Source organism: Nanorana parkeri, unplaced genomic scaffold, assembly GCF_000935625.1.
Source record: "Nanorana parkeri isolate BGI_ZX_2015 unplaced genomic scaffold, ASM93562v1 scaffold3, whole genome shotgun sequence".
Taxonomy (NCBI): domain Eukaryota; kingdom Metazoa; phylum Chordata; class Amphibia; order Anura; family Dicroglossidae; genus Nanorana; species Nanorana parkeri.
This window is the reverse complement of record NW_017306271.1, coordinates 2,239,815-2,260,944: the sequence shown is the minus strand read 5'-3', so window position 1 is coordinate 2,260,944 and position 21,130 is coordinate 2,239,815. Positions and strand designations below refer to the sequence as shown.

At 40.1% G+C, this 21,130-nt stretch overlaps 1 protein-coding gene across 1 annotated transcript in view; it reads left to right on the top strand.

Annotated features, from left to right (window-relative positions):
• FAM20C (FAM20C, golgi associated secretory pathway kinase) overlaps nucleotides 1-17,557 on the top strand; it is a 178,666-nt gene extending 161,109 nt beyond the window's left edge. Inside the window, exons 7-10 of the mRNA XM_018572034.1 lie at nucleotides 6,560-6,669; nucleotides 10,950-11,031; nucleotides 14,966-15,025; nucleotides 16,702-17,557. Of these exons, the coding sequence (XP_018427536.1) occupies nucleotides 6,560-6,669; nucleotides 10,950-11,031; nucleotides 14,966-15,025; nucleotides 16,702-16,954 (505 nt within the window). The 3' untranslated portion in view covers nucleotides 16,955-17,557. The remainder of the gene's footprint in view (nucleotides 1-6,559; nucleotides 6,670-10,949; nucleotides 11,032-14,965; nucleotides 15,026-16,701) is intronic.
• Nucleotides 17,558-21,130: the final 3,573 nt, after the last annotated feature.

The following is a 21,130-nucleotide window of genomic DNA, read 5'->3' as shown; positions in this document are numbered from 1 at the left end:
CACAAAGCACCCCCCCCCCCCCAAATACACACACAAACCCACACATTGCTTTTTCTGCTCTTAGCAAAGTACACTCCCAATGCTGAAAGCCTTGCTTGGTTCAGGGAGGGGGAACATCCTTGATTCCTGAATAAGGGTCTAGTTAAAATTTTAGAGGGAACCCAATACATTTTTTCCCCATTTTATTTAAAATGTGGACTATCCCTTAACACAATAGCAGGGTACTTTTTAATAATGGGGGGACAGCAAAGCCTTCCCCCTTGCAAGGTACCTTTTCCCTTACTTGATGTGATCAGGACATCATCCCTATATCCTGTCCCCAAAAAGCATGTGCGGGTTTGTGTGAAGGCTTATGAGATCCTCAAATCCCTCTTTAGAATAAGAGGGCCCCCAGATATCCGCCCCTTCCCCTCCCAGGTAAATGAGTACAGGATTAATAGCAAATAAGAACACCTGCATTGTGAAAAAGTCCTTGATTTTTACAAATAAACCCCATGTCCTCCATGTAAATCCAATATTAGTTACATCATCAAGTGCTGTAGATCCTCATCAATTATGGCATCCATCGGCCCTACGATGTTGACCTGCCACATGATGATGCTACTTCTATCGCAAATGACAGATCCCCTGCGGCTGTTGTATGTCAAGAAACCAGTCAGGATCCAGGGTGATGTCATTGACCAAATATGGTCAGGAACATATTTAGTCAATGACGTCTCCCAGAATCTCTGGTCAATTTTGGTCAATAATATCACTCTCAATCTCCAGCTGGCTTCCCTTGCTAAATGATAGATCCCCAGCTTTTTTTTTTTTATTGGTGCATATCCCCAGTGGATGCACTTTTTTAACGATAGCTTGCAAATTAGTCTTTGAAAATAACAAGATTCAGCTTCACAGACTTCAGTAGGGTTTAGCAATATGTTCAGGGTTCGCTGACTTCCTGCTGATTTCACCAACTCCCTGCGAATTAAACTTTGCTCCACTCGCTCATCCCTATTAGGAATGTTCACAACATAATATAACATTTCACGTTTATATATAATATTTTACATTATTCACAGGTTCGCTGTCTTCTAATTACTATATTGAATGATATCCTTTATTGCCCTTTAATTTGTTTTAAATGTCCATCTCAGATATTGTCTTTTACATCAATTAATTGAAGAATGCTGTCATGACTTCCTCCACTGCTAATGCTTAAGCAACTGTTAACAAAAGAACAGACCGACTGCCCTGCTTACAAATATCACTGCCTTAATTAGACAGAATGTAAAAATAACTCAAAAGGGGATGTGATGCTCCAGAGAATTCTTCAATGCATTAGTCATTTGGCTTCCAAATAAATAAAGCAGCTGAATTATACAATGAAATTAGACCTAATGCTACAGAGAAAGGCCTTTTAATGGAACCAAAATTGACTTTAAAAGCTGCCTTTAGATGTGGCTTTTCTTAGTTAAGATTCATATTATTGACCAACAGCACAGAAAATGTGTGCTCTGCAGATGAAACATAACCCTATCAGTGTTGGTACCCACACTAAACTAAATGACTGTATACTGATAGAATCCCTTAATTATCTGTAAATACTATTACACCGGGCCTAGAGTGGGAGACTGGCAACTCTGCCAAATGCTAGAAGAGGTAGATTATCTGCAGGTCTGTGTTCATTGCTCACCTTTAATAAAGTCTTATTAAAGGAGTTCTAAAGTCCCAGCATATACTATCCTGTTATAACATGAGCATTGTAATAAGAATACATTCTAGAGTTGTCTTTGATAATGCAATCAAAGCTTACTAGAAGAAAATCCCTTTTATGTAGTGAGTGCTGCCTTCCGTCTGCCCATTACTTTTATCAACCTCCTAATTACCTGGATTCCCAGTGTACTTTGCACTCTGCTTTTTCCCTGCAGCTTGATGTGATACAATCTCAATAAGTCAAGATTACATATCCCATCATGCATTGCTTCCAGCAAGCAATGATCATGTAAAATTATTCAGGTGTTGAGTTGTAGTTCAGAAACCAGGCTTTGTGAGTTGTGACACAAGGAAGTGCGTATTCACAGGGCTGAGTGGAATTGTGTCAGTGCATTGAGGAAGTACATCCTTTAATGAGGCAGCCTGAGGTTGTTGCCTCATGTGGCATCTCTTTGGGTCACGTGGCCGGCGGCAGGCAGATCGGCATGTTTGTTGTATACTGGCCGCTCTGCTGCACAATGTTCTCAGTTTGTCTGCCACCCCCTTTTTGACCAGAATGTCCCAGGTTGCTAAGAGTCGGGTGGGGAGATGTATAAGGGTCATACAGATCTTCCCACCCAGCTCTAAACAACTTAGGAAGCTCTGGCCGGCGACCCGCGCAGCTTCCGGCAACCAGTGACGTCAGTGGTTGCCAGGAGCTGGGCGTGATGCCAGCCAGAGAATCTCAGGTTGCTAAGAGCTGGGGGGAGATGCAGAGCCTGCAGTGGGCAGCATCACTCTTGTGTCTGGCGACTCTGTCTCCTGTACCCACCTCCTGCTGCTCTGATTGCATGCACCCCCCACCCGCACCTCTGGCGGCAAAAAGGCTAGGGACACCACTGAGTACATCCTATGGGCATCTTCAGTAAGTAAGTTTACAAACTTCTAGATTGATATGGTTATGAAGAGTGGGCTGGAACTTATGGAAATTCAGTATAAAAATTCTTATTTATTTTTAGTTTTTGACAACAGATACCCTTTAAAATAAGGGATGTTTCTTTGAAATAAAGGAAGTGGCAAGCCTAGTCATCAGCCTTATTGAGTTTTCCCAATTTAGATATATACAGTATATATTTTTTACTCTGATATTAGTCACACCTCCAGCCAAAGAATACTTTAAATATATTTTCTTATGTTATATATTTCAAAGCTGGCCGCAAGTAATAACAACGTGTCCAGCTGGGGTTTGAATTACTACATTCTGTTTGATATACATAACTTGAATCACAAAAGAGCGTGCCGGTCTCCTGCATGGAAAATACCATTGTAGGTTACTTTAACGCTGTGCTGTAGGATCCTGCAATTCACAAATTAAATTAGACATATTGATATGACAAATAAAGCTGGATTAAAACAAAAAAATAGTTTTTAGTCTCCATATGTTGGCCTGTATTGTAACTTCCAAACAATACCCCATACTCACAGGATTAATGAGGAGCCCTTTTTCTTATTTGTGGACAGAGAAAAGAGTGACAATAAATGTTCTTTCGAGCACCCTGTTTTGTACATTTAAAGTGCTTTTTTACAGTGTATAGTGGCTCACTGTGGTGTCAGACGAGGTCTGCTTTAATAAAAAAAATAAAAATAGGATGCCTTTGTTTTGAAGGCTGAATGCCATCCTTCCATTAGAGGATATGTAGCGCAGTCCTTTTGTACGGAGAAAATGTTCCGCACTTAATAAAGGAATCTCACACTAGAGGCTCGCTATGGAGAATGATATGGAAAATGTCTCATCATCCAGCTGATGGATTTGCTACGCTGAATGAAAAACTCTGAGTGTCTCATTATGTAGGAACTGGGTGCCGTTCCAGGCTAGGCCCTAATGCAAAATTCATTGAAACTCCTTTCTGGAGAGCCAACACCTCATATGGGGGTGCGGAGAGCAGTAGAGGGTTTAAAGAATTCTCAGTGCTGCCTCAGTGATGAGTTAAGGATGAATTAACCCCTTCACTGACATTGAAATATTGTTCTATCCACTGGAAGTAGATCTGCTGGAAGTAAATATGAGTAACTGTGGACTACAAGTGAAGTGAGCTAGTCAGTAACGTTATAAACAAAACATTGCAGTTTTGCTAACGTTAGAAAACCAACTCTTACTATTACCTTTAAAGTAGGGATGAGCGAATCTTGCCTGGAGTTTATGAACTTTACGGTGAGCCTATTGAAGTCTATGGAGGGTGAATCTTATACTTAAAAAAATCTATATTGTAGGGCTCATAAACAAGCTATTGTCGCACATAAGGCATGAGAAGCCAGACACTGATATGCTAAAATTAATTCAATACATTTTTAAAATTAATTAAACAAAAAAATATCTCTTTACACAATATTGTCAGCCCTCTCTAACAGCTCCAACACATAATAAAATTTGACTGCTGTGGGGCCATCCTTTTTTCTAAAAAGGGAGCTGGATTATCCATTTATTCAAAAGATCGGCTCTTGTGAGTCAGATCACCAGGGAAAAGACTATGCACTGCGTTACAGGTTGTAAAAATACTGTGCTGCGCTATTAATCACACACTACAATTATTACTAGAAAAAAAATATACACACACACACACATATATATATATATATATATGTATATATATATATATATATATGCACAGGGGGTTATTCACAAAGCTTATTCCTTTGGCTAGCTTCGGCAGCCTGAGCCCTTCGGTTCAGTAGAACCGAAGAGCTGCTGTACGGGCTATTCACTATAGCCCATACAGCTCCCGAAGCTGGCCGAGCAGCTCAATCGAGCCGAAGGCATATGCTTCGGCTCGACTGAGCCGAAGCGAAACCCGAATTGGGCCGAGTGGCCGGCCATTAACCGGGCGGAAGCCTCGCAACTGACAGCTGGGCGGAGCCAGCCGTGATCTCACGGCCAGTTGCAATGACAGTTCATCGTCCCTTGGTTACCAGGTAACCAGGGGACGCTGAACTGTCATGAGAGCTCATCGGAGCCGGCCTTGATATCATGGCCGGCTACGCTGAGCTCTTATTGTAATGACAGTTCAGCGTCCCCTATATTAATGTCCATTCAACAATAAATATCTTCTTCACACAATTATTTAGTGTTTAATATGCAAATATTCCAGTATTATATAAAATTCTAATATTATTCCAAAATATATATATATATATATGTTACTGTATATGCTCTTCCTGGACAAAACCTCCTCTCTTTTTTTTTATATCCTCTCTATTATGGAACTTTCTATTATATAAATACCTGTAATAAATAAAGAAACAGATTGTTAATCACAATTTTGGTCCCTCTAGGCCTAACAGTTCTTGACTGTGTGCACAAATGTATGACTGTAAGAGACTCACCGTCTCCCGTCCCGGAATAACGATACGGGACCGCGCATGCGCACAACGGGCCAGGGCTGCCTCTCTCAGCGCACGCGCACGTCGGCTCGTGGCTCCTCCTGGCGCAAGCGCAGGAGCCCTCTTAAGACGCGGCCACACGAATCTTCGGCGTCCTACTGTTTGCAACAGTGAACGCCGAAGATTCACGCTCTGCAATCCGCAGACCGATTAGGCGGACCTCTAAATAGCCAGCTATTCCCTCACAGTGAAGGAGCCCCGAATCCTCTACCATCCAGCACAGGGGGACTGACACCCAGGAGCCAAGCATCAATCAGCTAAACACCCACTTGGAGTGCCAGCAGCAGCAAGCCTCACAAACAGCAAGTATCTGCTACTACTCTCCCATTAACCATAACGTTAGCAATTGCTTAAACTGGTTTAGTCATATCATATATAAGCAACTGTGTGAATTGACTGTAGATCAATACTATCACCACGTAAAGTTGTTCTATGGTAATACTGGACTCTCTGAGGCAAAACCTTGTATACAATTTGCACTAGTACTTGTCTACATAAATAATCTGTGAATTGATTTAATTAACCTAAGGGGAGATAGTGGATTAAGCACTAGTGCTCAGTACCATACTTCACCACCGGGTGTCTACCTCAAAGTTAACCCTCTCACCCCCAGTAACTACAACTTTAGATACCACGGTTCTGAATGATGTGACATGTCTCACACACTGCTCTAATTTCATGAGAGAGTAAAAGCCGAGACCCCTTACTGAACAGACCGTGAGGTACACACTCCGCAGTTGAGATCCTAGGCTTGCATTGCAGAGTTGTTACAATGACATAGATCAGGTCCCTGCTGCAGCCTCTAACCCTGTTAGCTGCTTCGTAGTTACAATGTGTCTGCAGAAGGAGGAAATGCTTCTCCTGCCTGCAGTTTATGACATTTATTTTACAAATCTTAGCCTAAGCAAAGTCACTTTACAAGAGCACAAGGATGGCTTTGCAATGATAAAAGAAACAACAGTTTTGGATATTGACACTGTTGCTGTTTATCATGACCTGTCAGGAATTTATTCATGTAGACTGATAATGTTACTAAAAGATCCACTTGAACTTCTTGATGCGTTCAAGGTATAAATTATTCATTTATTGATTTAGAGATGACAATGTTTATGACAGGCCATATCAGTTTTTTATTAAAAAGGTCAACTAATCAGATGTCAGAAGACCTCATACAAGTGTCTGATGGAAAATGGTTATTGCTTCTCACTTTTATATTTCTAATGTAGTATAGGAGAATCTGTTTGCTTGCTGTGATGGGAGCAAATGTTCTCCCATCAGGCACTTTTATTCCAGAAGTCTAATATACTTTTCGTACAGTGTTAGATGTCTTAATCTAACTAATCAGAGGAACATGAAGCAATTTGGAAGCTTCCACAATATAGATGTGTTTTTACAATGCATACCTTTACTTGTCTATATATTTTAAAATGTACCCATTTTTCTTCAGATGGGAAGTTGATGCTGACTATTGTGAAGAAGTGAAGCAGACTCCTCCATACGACAGTGGTACAAGACTTCTAGATGTCATCGATATGACTATATTTGACTTTCTAATGGGTAAGAGATTTGCTTAAAAAGGCAATAGACATATAAAAAACACTTACCCATACAGTGGCAGAGACAGACCCTTCACTAACCAAGGCACGGTACTTCTCTTCTTTATATCACTTCCATACATTGAATCTAAAATATTTCAGATGATTCACTTATTAGCTGGAACAATGGGCGATTTAAAAGCAATACATGTATTACATCTCTAATCCAACATCTAATAATCCAAAATAAAGAACTCCCTGAGAGGTTAGACTGTACTATAATAACATTTCAAGAGTTTCAGATTATATCAAACACAACAAGCCCCGTATTTTGTAAGAGCAGGTTAAAATTAAAGTGTATCTGAATTCAAGAAGTGAAAATGTGATATGTTATAGGGGACATCCAGATAGAGTTAGGATGGCCTTTCAGCTTGAGACTCTTGTTCTGGCAGGGGGAGAATACAAGTAAATAATACAAAATAAAGTCATGCCTTAGGGGTAAGACTGCAGTATAATAACAGTCAAGTATTTTTGATTATATCAATCACAACAAGTGACATATTATGTAAGAGCAGATTGGAATAAAGGGGACATAAATCCAAAAAGTGGAGATTTGATATGTTATAGGGAAGATCCAGAAAAGTAATTGTGCCTAAGCAGTGCCCTGATAGATTTACCTTTTATCTTGAATTCTGCCTGAAAATAGCAGATCATTTGCTGGCACATGATTGTGCCTAAGCCATCCTGTTCTGTAGTCTCCTGCCTCACTGTATATGTGCAGTGTGTGATCATCTAAGGCAGCGGTAGCCAAACTCTGGCCCTCCAGCTGTGGTGAAACTACAAATCCAATGATGCATCCCTCCCCGGGAGTCATGTCTGTGAGAATATTGTAATGCCTCATGGGATTTATAGTTCCACCAAAGCTGGAGGGCCAGAGTGTGGCTACGCCTAATCTAAGGCACTTCTACCTCTGTCTGCCAGTCTTAGACAAGATTTGGAATTAAGTTTGGTGATAATACTACTGTGCTGCTGAACCTGCACTGCCCGCATATCCTTGCTTTTACACCATTCATTCTATGGTTCTCTTCTACACCTCTTGTGTTGCTTCTTGTATATTCCCCCATCAGTCATCAGATCCTCAGTCATTGGAATGAGGAGGGGGATATAGACATATAAAGCAAATCGCTTCTCCTCTACCATGATGGCCAACCCCCACACACAGGCACTGCTTGAACAAGACAGGGTAGGTAAAGCCAATAGCCAATACTGATGACTAGTCCTTTACACTCTGCTTGCAGTTTTTTCCACCACACAGTACAGGTCCTCTTTAAGCAGCGGCTAAGGAGCTACAAATTTCCAGCTTCTGCTTTCAGCTAAGACGCATTTAATGCATTTAAAGGGTTTCTGAAAATAAAATCAGTAATTATAACAACCATTCTTTATTTCACAAATAAATGATTAAACGTAATTTCACATTTACGGAACAATTTAAACCGAATTTACTGTGCTACACGTTGTATGGATGTGTGCTTCTTTCTTCTTAATTAATGGAATAAAACTATGATAACTGTGCAGTTATTTAGCATTATTCATATCTACTCCATTTTCACAGACACTTTTACTCTCTGCTTAATGGGAATTTATACAGCCTCTTTATCCATAACCATGACACAATAGTTCTGTTGTTCAACTTATCCCGAGCTTAGTTGCAGTCAGTAACTATGAATGGGGCTTATGGCTTCTGCCAACAAAAAATATATGATGCCAACGACATTGCAGGGATTTTACCCTCTGATTCTGGATGTGTTTGATTACAGTACACTTGAAAGGCTACATAAACTGTCATCTAAAAAAATTCTTCATGGGCCTTTTTTTTTTTTGCATATTATATAATAACTGGAATGTGTTACACTTTTCCTTTTAACTACAGAGGAAGTTTCAGCCATCTGACTGTGTTGCTGTAGGGCAAGAAGCTAGGAGACGAACAATAAAAAAAAAATCATCAGCTTAAAAAGCTCAAAACTGCCAATGGAAATTAGAATTTGAAAATATTAGAATTCTTTTTCTTTTAGCTACTTAGTTGTTAGAGAATTTTGCAGAGATTACTTTTCTGTTGTAGGATGGTTAAAGAACATGAACGTTAATCTTTTCAGCATGTTAGCATTTAGAGGAGTAGCTGGACAAGAGGGTGGCAGGGTTGTAAACTAACATAACATTTCACAGCCCATTCTTCCAAGGTGTAAGCGATTTTATCAAAAATGCTCCAATTTTAGTTAACCCACCTGAGTGCAAAATTGAGAATCCCAGATTACAGCCTATCGAAGCTAATTTACTTTGGATCTAAATGTAATGTCCTTTTTGGCAGCTTTGTGTCTGTTAAAGAGAACCTGCCCTTACAAAAATGGTTGCAGGTGTAAAATGTGGGCACCACATACCTGCAGCAGCTTCTAATAACCTGCTGACAGGCAAAGCTGTACAATTTGGGAGCTTATCACTACCTCCCACCCTATTATAGTGATGGGTCTCCTCACTAGCCAGTGAAAATATGCAGTAAACAGCAACAATCTTTGTCCCTCCAAGGACTTGCATGCAACAGCAGAATTGAGGGAGGCATTGTGTGGATGCATTCTATACCTGCTTTTGCTTTTTTTTTATGCAAGAGTCTCTTAAACTGGCCATATACAGCTCAACTAGGGCAGCTAAATTGGCCAAGATTCCTCTATCCACTCTGTTAAGCTACCTACAAAAAAAGCAAAGATATAGCCAAAACTATAGTTGGAGGAAATCTCCCAAAGTGAAGGGAATCCCCTACCTAGATAGCAGTGTCACCATTGAACAATTTCTCTTTACCTCATGTTTTGTGGACAACTGTAAAATTTTGGCTTTGCCCTCAAGTTCTTTCTTAATGGCAATGATCACCAATGCAAAAATGCCTTGTAGCATTGGGGGTCCCTGGTTCAAATCCCAGTCAGGACACTATCTGCAAGGAATTTGCATGTTCTCCATTGGCTTTTGTGAGTTTCCAACAGGTACTTAATTTCCTCCCACATTCCAAAGAAATGCTGGAAAGTTAACTGGCTCCTGTCTAAATTCTGTATGTATTGAATGCAAGATAGGGACCTTTGATTGTAAGCTCCTTGAGGGCAGGGGCTGTCTAAATTGCCTCTGTATGAATGTGAGCTAGGGACCTTTGACAGTAAGCTCCTTGAGGGCCCATCCACACCATATCAAGGGTGTCCCGGTGAAGTTCGCACCCAGAACATATGGGATCGTATACATGATGATGCATGCACTATTTTTTTCAGATCGCACGGCACTGGAATGGTACGGCCAATCACACTGTGTGTGTGGGGTGGGGGGGTGTCTGCAGTGCCATTGACGTTAATGGCACCGACACGCCCCCTCTCACCACAGAACACGGCCCAGCTTCATGCATGCAATCCAGTGCGTTCCAGGCGCGAACTGCATCGGGACACACTGGATATGGTGTGTGGCTGGGCCCTGAGCCAGGAGCTGTCTAAATTGCCTATGTGTGTATGTGATATTAGGGACCTTTGATTGTAACCTCCTGGAGGGCAGGGACTGATGTTAATGTGCAACTATGTAAACTGATGGTACTATATAAATACCTGTGATAAATATGTGTTCATGCAGTGGGTGAGGGTGTTTTTGTATGTTGTCAGAAAATTGTTTTGCATGAACTTATTTTTAATGGATATTGTGTAAAAGAGATATAAAACTTTGTCATTTTTTAAAATTTCTTTCTTGTTGAAGAGATTTCCCTTGACTTCCCATTCTGGAAATCTCCCAAAATTGACTGCTTGTCCAAACTTGGACAGTTATCAATGGAACAGATGTCCCCATTGGGGTTTTTTCTATGACCTACTGTTTTGGTGACTGCTGCCAAATTTTGCATTTGCCTTCACTTTCTGTCCCATTGACAACTGTTACATAGACTGGAAGTGGGGATGCATCTCCTGACCGCATCTCTACTTGATCTAACACTAAGAAAGTCAAGTGTAAGTCTTGTCAGTGGTTGGGCTACAACAGGAATATGTAGAAAGTTTTTTTGGTTCATTTCCTTTCCTTCCTTTCATTTCCCCATTGCTTGCTCCCCCGCACAGAAGCTTTGAAACCATGGGACTGTGAATGTAGCTACTTATAAATGTGTAAAATGTTGCTAAGACCTCACATGTTAACTGCCAACATAGCTTAAGCTGGGGATTAATGTAATATAAATCATGTAGTATACAGTAGCTAACAGTAAACGTTTCCTAACGAGACAATTATATCTGTCCGTAGGGAATATGGATCGCCACCATTATGAGACCTTTGAGAAGTTTGGAAATGAAACGTTTATCATTCACTTGGATAATGGAAGAGGGTAAATATCCAGGAATCTTATTTTCGAAATGTGTTTTTCTAAACATGAGCAGTTATAATATGTACATAATTCTAGATCTTTCCTGGACTATTGTGCATGTTTAGGTATAGTAACTGGTGTTTTGCAATGTTATACTATATTACTCTTTTTAGGATTAGATGTTTGCCAGTTACTCCTTGCTGCTAAAATTAATTTAAAAGCTGAACTCTAGATAATATCTAAATGAAGAGTTGAAATACAGTATGTGTAATGTGTCATCTGTCAAAGGATTTGTAATTCTGTCCAGCAACATTTGTGATTCATACACCTCTTCTAGGCCAGTGAAGCTGGGAGGGCGACACCACTTTCTCTGTTAAAATTAACCCCTTAGTGACCAAGGCCTTTTTTTCCCCCGTTTTTTTTGTACCCATGATAATCCACATTCTAGGCCTGAAAATTACTTCAACCCCCGAGACATTATATATTTTCTGAAAGCCAAGACGCTGTAGAATACAATGTTGGCAGTTTAAAATGTTTATGTTGCACGATATTAGTGCAACGTATTATCAAAATGTAGTGAAAAATGCCCTTAAATGCACCAAAACCCAATTAAATACCCACGTTGTAAATACAATATAAAAGAAGGGGTTACAATGAGTAAATAGATACCCAACATGCCCAGGTTAAAAATTGTGTGCGTTCGTGAATTCAGTACCCCAAAAAGTCAGTAGATGACGCTTTAAAGCCCCCACAGGTCATCAGTTTAGAGATGCGCATACATATTGGCCTTAGAATTATTGCTCTCACTCCGGCGTGTGCGGCGATACCCAACATGCCTAGCACGATCGTAGTTTTCATACGTAGGCGAACCCGACACGTGTTTATGTAAAGACTTGCGTGCTCGGTGGGGCCGGGGACTTTAAAATAAAAATTGTCAATTATTTTAACGTTTATTTAATTTAATATTAATTTTAACAACTGTTATTTTTTTTACTTTAATTGCTATTACGTAGGGGGTTTTACAAGCCCCAATAGCATAGTAGTGATGACAGGTCCTTTTTAAGGTGATAGTGGGGGCACTGGAGTGCAATAAGCAGCATTTTCACATCAGCATAGGGGGTGCTTTAAAGAGATGAAAAGGTGTAAAAGTGAAAATACAGTTAACCTCCATGCAAAATGTTTTTTTGGTTTTGGCTTAGCGCATTATAAATGTATATCTGATAGGGCAGGGGTGCAGCATGTTGTTCTATTTTTACAAGCATTGTATATGGCAGTGAATATTTCCCCTTCCCCATCTGTTGTGCTTCTACATTGTTTCATGACAAAAACCCAGCAGCCAGCAGCATTTGCATGTTACGTAATGAGTTATTTTTGTTGCATTCAGCTGCTTTTCAGAGATTTCTTAAACTTTGTCTTTATTAAAATGAGGCATCTATGGTTACCATGGTAATACCACTTTGTGCTGCCTGCTATGAGGTTTATTATGACCTTGCATATAGCTCTTATAAATGCTGACATTGACTGAATGTGGTGTACATCTGGAGTAAGAAAAAGAATGTGGAACATAAAAACTGAAATATATATACGTTGCTTTATTTCTACACATTTTACACTGAACCTAACACATATATACCAGTGAGTTTTTTTTTTTTTTTTAAACAAGCAAATTCAACTAAGTGACATGTTCTTATTTGGATAAAACTCTAGTTTAAAGCAGAATTTTTTTTTTGGATAAACCCTTGCAGTGGGGCTACCTCTGCACTGCAAGCATAAAGTGCTTGTTTGTGTCTGGGTGAAATATAAACAAAGATATACTCACCCAAAGTTCCCCAAATATTTTTTGAAATGTAAATAAATGTTAAATCTAAAAACAAAGTAACGTTTTTTTAAAAGGAAAAAAAAAATTGGCAGTGACAGCTAGCTCCGCCCAACTATTTCATATTGGCCTATAAAGTCTTCTAGCAGCTCCCGTCCTGCTCCCCCCAGTTGTCATTGTTTAATGACAGTTCAGCGTCCCCAGGTCATTTAGGGACGCTGATCTGGCTCCGCCCTGCTGTCATTTTCAAAGCATTCGGCCGGCCTTCGACTGTCACTTCGGCTCAGTCGAGCCCAAGCATATGCCTTTGGTTCAGCTGAGCCGCTTGGCCGCCTTAAGGAGCTGTACGGGCCATAGTGAAGCTTCGGCTGATCCTTCGGCTAGCTTTGTGAACCCTCTTAATTGTATTACTCAACCACAGCAGAGAAAAGTCAAGTTCCCAGGCCTGTGTTATCTAGCAGGGCTGTGAGAAAGGCAGGACTGAATGGACAGAAATACATGACATAGAGAGCTCACCATTGGAGTCCTTAGGTGACAACAAGGTGTAGGGTGATACATTCCACCAGGCTCCACCTGCACCTTAAATACTGACACGTTAGTATGGTATTATAACGTATGAATTTAGATATCCCATGAGAGTTGCAGTTCTATTCAGCACTAGACATGTGCAATTTGTTTTGGAAAGATTAGTTATTCAGACGAATTTTCGTTATTCAGAGAATCGGATATACCCGAATCTCCGAATGACAGGAATGATGAATGAAAACGAATCCGAATTTCAGATAATTAAAATTTCTGACGAAATTCGTTAGTGGTAGTATGTACGAATTTTCATTCCGGACGAATTTTCATTGCAGCAAAGTGATGTTAGACAAAAGGGGAAAAAAATTACGCAGAACATTGGGTTCCACAATGCAAATAAGCCCCCCCACAACCAATGCCCTAAGGCTTGTAGGGAAGAGGGCCTTCTCGGCACAAGGACAAGGTGCTTTTCCAGGGGGACCCTGGAAAAGCACCCTCCCAGTGCAGAGGGCATGTGGCCTGGTATGGCAGGGGGGGTGGTGCTCGCTCGTTCCCTCGTTTCTGGCCCTGTTAGGCCTGTGCTCGGATTAATCGCCAGGTAGGAATTTTAGGGGGGACATGCCTTTTCCCCCATTTGGGGGGGGATTGGGGTTCCCCTTAAAATTCCTACCAGCCCTAAAGGGCCTGGTATTACTTTTGGGGGGAACCCCACACACTTTTTTTTTATTTTCAACTTGGTGGGGTCCCTCCTAACATTCCTACCAGACCTAAAGGGTTTGGTATGAATCAGGAGGGGAACCTCATGCTTTTTTTTTCTGCAGGCTGTAAAATAAAATGTAATTTTAACCAAAATTCGTCTGGAACGAAAATTCGTACATACTACCGTTAATGAATTTCGTCCGAATCCAAATGAATTGACTTTCGGACCCGAATCCTGAAAAACGAAATAACGAAAAATCTGAATGAAACGAAGGACATTTTTTGCCAGTGCACATTTTTATTCAGCACCCAATTCTGGATTGAACCAATCGCCAACACCCTTTTGCTGATATTGACCTTATTATGATCACTAATGAACAGAGAAAAACAACTCATGTAAATGATGATACCACTCAGTAAAATGGTGTCATCAGACTGCATCCACAAGTACGTCATTGTGATCCCAAAGCCAAAGGGAGCAAAATGAATCATAGAAGACGCAGTCAGAGAACAATTTAACACAGATGGTGTATTTTTAGGCTGTGGGAATGTTGATCTGTTGCAAAGAAATGTTTGAGTCATTATTACATGTGACTGTAGAATGTCTTCCTTGGTACAGAAAGTAATGACATGGACTTGAGAGACTTTGTGCACTCTGAGGTCTGCCAAGGACAGCTGTAGCTGTAGCATATGTTTACACCACACATGCAGTACAAAACACCTAAACCCAGAATAAAATGGTCTTCATTCCACAAAGAGTGATAAAAAAAAACTTCATACAAGTGTTTTATGGAAGATGGTTGCAACATCTACTCAAGGTGGCTTTTACTGCCTCCCAACTAGGACTGGATTTCATTTATTGTGCTAGGTACTGTAGCTATTTGCCTTTTATTAAAGTTGTTTTCTTTTTTTTAACAGATTTGGAAAACACTCACACGATGAGATGTCTATCCTTGAACCTCTGAATCAATGTTGCAGGTATAGTAAAATCAAGTCCCTTATATCATATTTTCATGTGTGAGGATTAATAAAGATGATGTTGCAAAGCACTGCACAAACTGTTGGTGCTGTATATAAATCTGTATGATAACATAATAATAATAATGAAATTAATAATTTGTTAAAGCTAAAATGTGAGTGTGGTCAGAGCATTGCATTTAACTATCCCAATAATTAGATCTCAGGAGAGCATGGCATAACAAAATAAGAATTAAAAAAAAAATGATTGCTGTTTGGAATGGGGCTTTAAAGTGCAAATGAAGCCAAAGGGTTTTTTTAAATTAGTTTTGGAGAGGGATTAGAATCCTTGTCAGGTTTTTATTGCTGTCTCCATCTGCCATTAGGCAAATTTCCCCTCTCTATTTGTCCTGGTGACCATTATCACTAAAAGTAAAAGTAAATCACAATTTTTGGAAAGTTCACTCATTCAGCCTTCTTTTAGCATCTTTTATTGACATAGGAAGGTAACATCACAGTGTAAAAAAAAATTTCAGAACCATGCCATCAGACAAACAAAGTGATGAAAGAACTGACATGGTTCCAAAACGTTGTTTTACACTGTGATGGGCTAGATGAGTGAATATTGGAGTGCCCGGTGACTTCCTTATCTACTACTGTTTGATTGGTGATGCCATCCGCAGTCACTGCGGCACCCACCCGCAAAATACAGGTTCTTCGACGGTCAGGAGTACAATGGGACTTTCGTGTATCTATCTTACAGGCAGCTATCCAATAAGTCTCATGTAATCTGGTTCAAAGGGTATCGAATCAGGCTGCTAAACTAATGTTAGTCCTTACTGAAAACTTTATAAAAGTATTACTCCATATTTATAAAGTACAGCATTCACTTCCCTGCAAATAACTTTTCAGTGCTAACTGAGGGGGACTCTGTGAAGCCCCAAGACGTGTTGACTGTAGCTAAATCTACCTTTTAAGAAAACTGATTTATGGCACTATTAAGAATATGTTTGGTGCTTTTCGCATCTTACACCATGTTCATATTGTCATTTTTTTCCCCACTGGGAAGATTGCTCTTCACATCCTGTTCACATTTTAGGGTATCAATTCCTGTGTACAGTTTGGAGAAGCAGTATCAAAGGAGGAGAGATTGCTTAGTCCAGTCTGATTGAATAATGATTTATAAAAGCATAAACAGCATTTGGCAAGTTCTTTTGGTTACGTAACATGTCAATATAATTCAAGCGCCTCTATCAAAACACTGTAAAAGTAATCAGTATGTCAGCGTTAGTTTTAGCTTCAGTAGTCTTAGTAATAGATTGCCTATCAAGAACTCAAGCAAGCTAGGGGGTCATTTAAAGATTTTGCTATGAGGCCCATCATATAGAGTTATGCCCCTTCCCTCTTATAAAAAAAACATAGACATGGCAGCAGGAAAACACAGATCTAATTAAAAGCTTCTGGCTTTATTTATTAAATCAGCACAGACGTCTGCATGCTTGCAGGCTATTGCCCTTTACCATGTGCTGATTTCAAAATCCTTTGATTGCATTTACAGTGTTCTGCCCCATCTCTACATGGTTCATGTATGTCTAGCTGTATAAATAGGTAAAGACAAAAATTATGTGAGTTTGTAATAAAATATTGTATTGATTGTAAATCATCTCCATAAAGACGTCAATGTTATTTCTACACAGGATCAAAAAGTCTACATACCTCCGAATGCAGCTCCTAGCAAAGGAGGAATACAAGTTGAGTAAACTGATGGAGGAGTCTTTACAAATGGACAAAATTGCCCCAATCCTCTATCAGCCACATCTTGAAGCAATGGACAGGAGGCTACGGATTGTCCTTAAAGCTGTCAGTGACTGCATAGAAAAAGACAACTATAACAGCGTGGTTGAACATGACTTGGACTCTGATGTGAATAACAAGACAACCAAGAGGTAGTGATGGGAAAAGTCTCCAAGCCCAACCAAGAAGACACAGTCTTGCCGAAGACTGCAAATGCTCCTTTGTGAATTCAGTGAATTCAGATTTAATCGTTTCCCACTGTAGAAAAGCTATAGAAACCAAGAAGGATTAGATAATGAAGAAGTCTGTAAAATAAGTAGATTATAAATGGATGTGCGTAAGACGATATGGTCAAAGACCTACAGAATCGGTTTTGGGTTCTAAACTTATCTTGATCTTTTTGTACAGATAGGAGGCCTTTATTTAAAAATAAAGATTTTTGTATTTATATATGGTATAATTATAAAATGATGATCTACCTACCACTTTTTTGGAAAACATAGAAAAGGGACAGTATAGTTTTGTTTACCTGTGATGCTGACTTGACTATACCACAATGACGCCTTCAAGATGACTTCAATCTCTTAACTTGAGTATACTGTATCTTCTGTAATTGGTATTTCCAGGGGTTAAAAATCCAAAGTCTTAAGTGTGGAGGGTTTTGTGCTGAAGTAATGCTTAGCAATTGTGGAAGCTTTACTTGAATGTTACGTATAGAGATGAGCTACTCAACTTTAAAGCAAACGGGCAGGCCTTACATACTAGACAAATTAGGAAACCTGAAATGCTCCAGGTGCTCTTAATATATCACTCCCAACATACCTTGCCCTAGGCTGACTAGCTTAGCAAGGTGAGAGGATTCATTGGGTAACAGCTGGAGCAAGTGGAGAGCAGGTACCAGGTCTGTTCTGTCATTAGCCAGGTAGCTGCCTTCTTGTGTGTGCTTTTGCTATAATTATGTAAATACTGTACATATATACATGAATATTAGCTGCATTGTGCAGCTAAAAGCTTCATTTTGCAGCGTTTTTGTGAGTTGTTTGCAGCGTGGTAAAAGTGCAATAAAAGATACAGCAAACATGTATCTAAAAGCTGTTTGTTTGTTTTTCACTTCTGAGGTTTTCAAGAATGTGGAGTATCAATCACAATTAATTTAAGATGGAAATGTGACATTTCATGCCTGAAAAGTGAACTCCAGACAGGTTGAAAAAGCATATTTGGTATCCTGTAACCGTGCTCTTAATCAATCAAGCTTTTTTATTGTACATTCCAATTCCAAACAAGTTGGGACGCTGTGTAAAATCTACGTAAAAACAGAATGCAATGATGTGCAAATCTTCTAAACCCATATTTTATTCACAATAGAAAATAGAAAACATATCAATATTTAAACTGAGAAAATGTTCACATTTAAGAAAAAAATAAGGTCATTTTGAAATTGACGGCAGCAATACATCTCCAAAAAGTGGGGACAGGGCCATGTTTACCAGAGCATTCCCCCTTCTTTTAACAACACTCTGTAAATGTCTGGGAACTGAGGAGACCGGTTGCTGGAGTTTTGTGAGAGGAATGTTGAGGAATGTTGTCCCATTCCTGCCTGATATAGGATTCTAACTGCTCTGGGCTTCCTCTCATATCACTCATGTAATAGAAAGCTTTGGCATTGGTCATGTGATCACTGCATCAGTTCATCTAATCTTGGTCTGCATTTTCTCACATGAGACAGAACAAGACTGGGGAATGGAGCAGCATTTTTATCAAGAAAGGTAAATATTTAAATGCCTTTATTATTGTTTATATCCAACCATAATTTTTAAAGCAGACTTTGCAGTAAAATGTAAGGTCTGCTTAAAGGAGAACTAAGAGGTGAGTGCTTTTCACTCACCTCATAGTTCTAGCCGACCTGTGACAATGAGACTGTCACAGGTCGGCTCAGTAGATCGGGTGGTGAGCGAACACATACCGGGTTCGCTCACCTCTCGATCCTGTCACGGCTCTCTGCCGTGACAGGGGGAGGGGCTGGATTCCCCTCTCCCCGCTCCGATCTGCCAGCGCTGACTGGCGGAACGGACGGGGGAGGGGGCGGGTACAGCTGGCTCTGCCTCTAGATAGGCAGAGCCAGCTGTCACTCACGCAGCTGGGCGGATCCCGTCGTCTAAGTCGGGATCCGCTCCGGCTGCGGCGTCTCAGTATACCGCGAGCTGTAGCTCGCGGTATACTGAGCTTAGGGTAACGGGAGGACGCTAGTTTGTGTCCTCCCGTTACCCTAAGGAGAACTATGGGGAAAAACACTGACCCCATAGTTCTCCTTTAAGTGTCCATGCCCCATCCCCTTATACAAATCATCTGCAGATAGTGTGCGCAAAATGTAACTTTAAGTTAGATTTTATAGTTACCTTTCCTCTGTCTTCCGCATGTGGCACCTAGGTGAGGGTGATGTCACACTCCCTCTAATTAGGTCCTTGGAAGTACAGAGAAGTGCAAATCTAACAAGAATATGATCTGGCAATGGATTGGAGTGTTTTCTTGTAAGATTTGGCCTGTTTCGCATTTCACAGAAATCTCGCTGGAAGGATGGCGACGTCACGCACAGCAATGCGGAAGACGGAGATATAAGGTAAGTCTAAAATCCATTCATCTGCAGGTGATTTTTACAGTGGGAGGTGTCCTAGACATTATAAGCCGACCTTGCATTGTACTACAAGATCTTCTTTAATCTAATTTTAGGTTAACATTTGAATATTCATCCAATTTAAGGCAGCTTAGAGCACTCAGGAAGAATCTAGCCATGAGACAGGACCTATAGAGCAACATTCCTTAACCTTTTAGTCATGGCACCCTTTAAAAGTATGCAAAATCTTGCGTCACCCCAATCTAAAATGTTTAAAAAAAACATACATGTAAACAAATGTCAAGGTGGTCCCTCCAAAATGCTTACCAGACCCTTATCCCAGACAGGGGTCTGATTTGAATCTGGTATGCAAGGGAACCTCACTCAAACACAAACAAATTGTATTTCCCTTTCACATCAGCATAGCCCCTTCACATCATAATTCCGCCTTTCATATCCGAGTCCCCCTTCTCACACAAAGAGCTCCCAATAACATTAGACCCCCCTTCTTTCACATTAGAGTCCTCCCTTCACGCCAGGACCCTTCCCTTTCATATCAGAGTTGCTCTTTCACATCAGAAGCCTGCCATCACAATGCAAAGGCATGACGCTGTGTAAACATTTTGAGGCATCCCCGTGGAAGGCAGCAGGCACCCCAGGGTTCCACGACACCCTGGTTTTGAAAAGCTGATATAGAGAAATTAATGTGGCCACCCTCTTTGGGATAAAGTGACTACACTCCATGATGGACAGTAAGGAAACCAAGAACTGGCTACATAGTATCCTCAAGTAGTTAGTGACCTTTCAATTGTCTGAAAAGATATGTTTCCTTTTTTAATGGAGTTTCTCTAATTGCATTACATACACTGAACCTAGAAGTGCAATAAGAAAAGAAGATACATTAATGTTCTAGATTCTCCACATAAAGAAATGCAGTGTCCCTATACTTATTAATTATTTAAGACATTCTTATAGTATAGTGAGGCTCAGCTTGCCCGTCTATTCTGTTTCCCAACAAATCTGAGACGTGATACTTCTGTTGCATGCGAACATTAATATTATATTCTCTGCTGGATCATTCCTTTGAAATATAATGACTATTAGTCTGGTAATTCATAAGCAATCAGCATTTCCCAGAAGACAAAACATTCTCTACTCGTCAGCGTGGGCCCTGGCGAGATGATCTATGTTTGCTTGAGACACTTGCAATTTCTTTTCTTTTCTCGCAAACAATGAAACAAACTGTGGATGAAAGCAACTTTCTTGTTATAGATATTGTGTAGGCAGCAGAACAAAATCATGTGTGTGTTTCTGATATCTTATTTTATTATTATTTTTTACATACAAATAAAATTAGAGAAAAGCAGGGAACAAACAAAAGTAGAGCGGTAAACAAGAATTCATCTATGTTTAAAGTTAACCTGTCAAAAACATGGACAATTCAAACCGATAAAATTATGAAACATGCATAAGCAGAGGTTATCTTCAGTGAAAATGGTTAATTGATTCCTGCTCATACATGTGTTTATCATATTTATTACATGTATTTCTATAGCGCCGACAATTTACACAGCACTTTACATAGTTGCACATTCACATCAGTCCCTACCCTCAAGGAGCTTACAATCTAGGGTTCCTATCTCACATGAATGATGTGAAACCTCGCGCCACTACTCTAATCAAGTTAAGCAGCAGCTGAAATCTGTGTGGTCAGATATAAC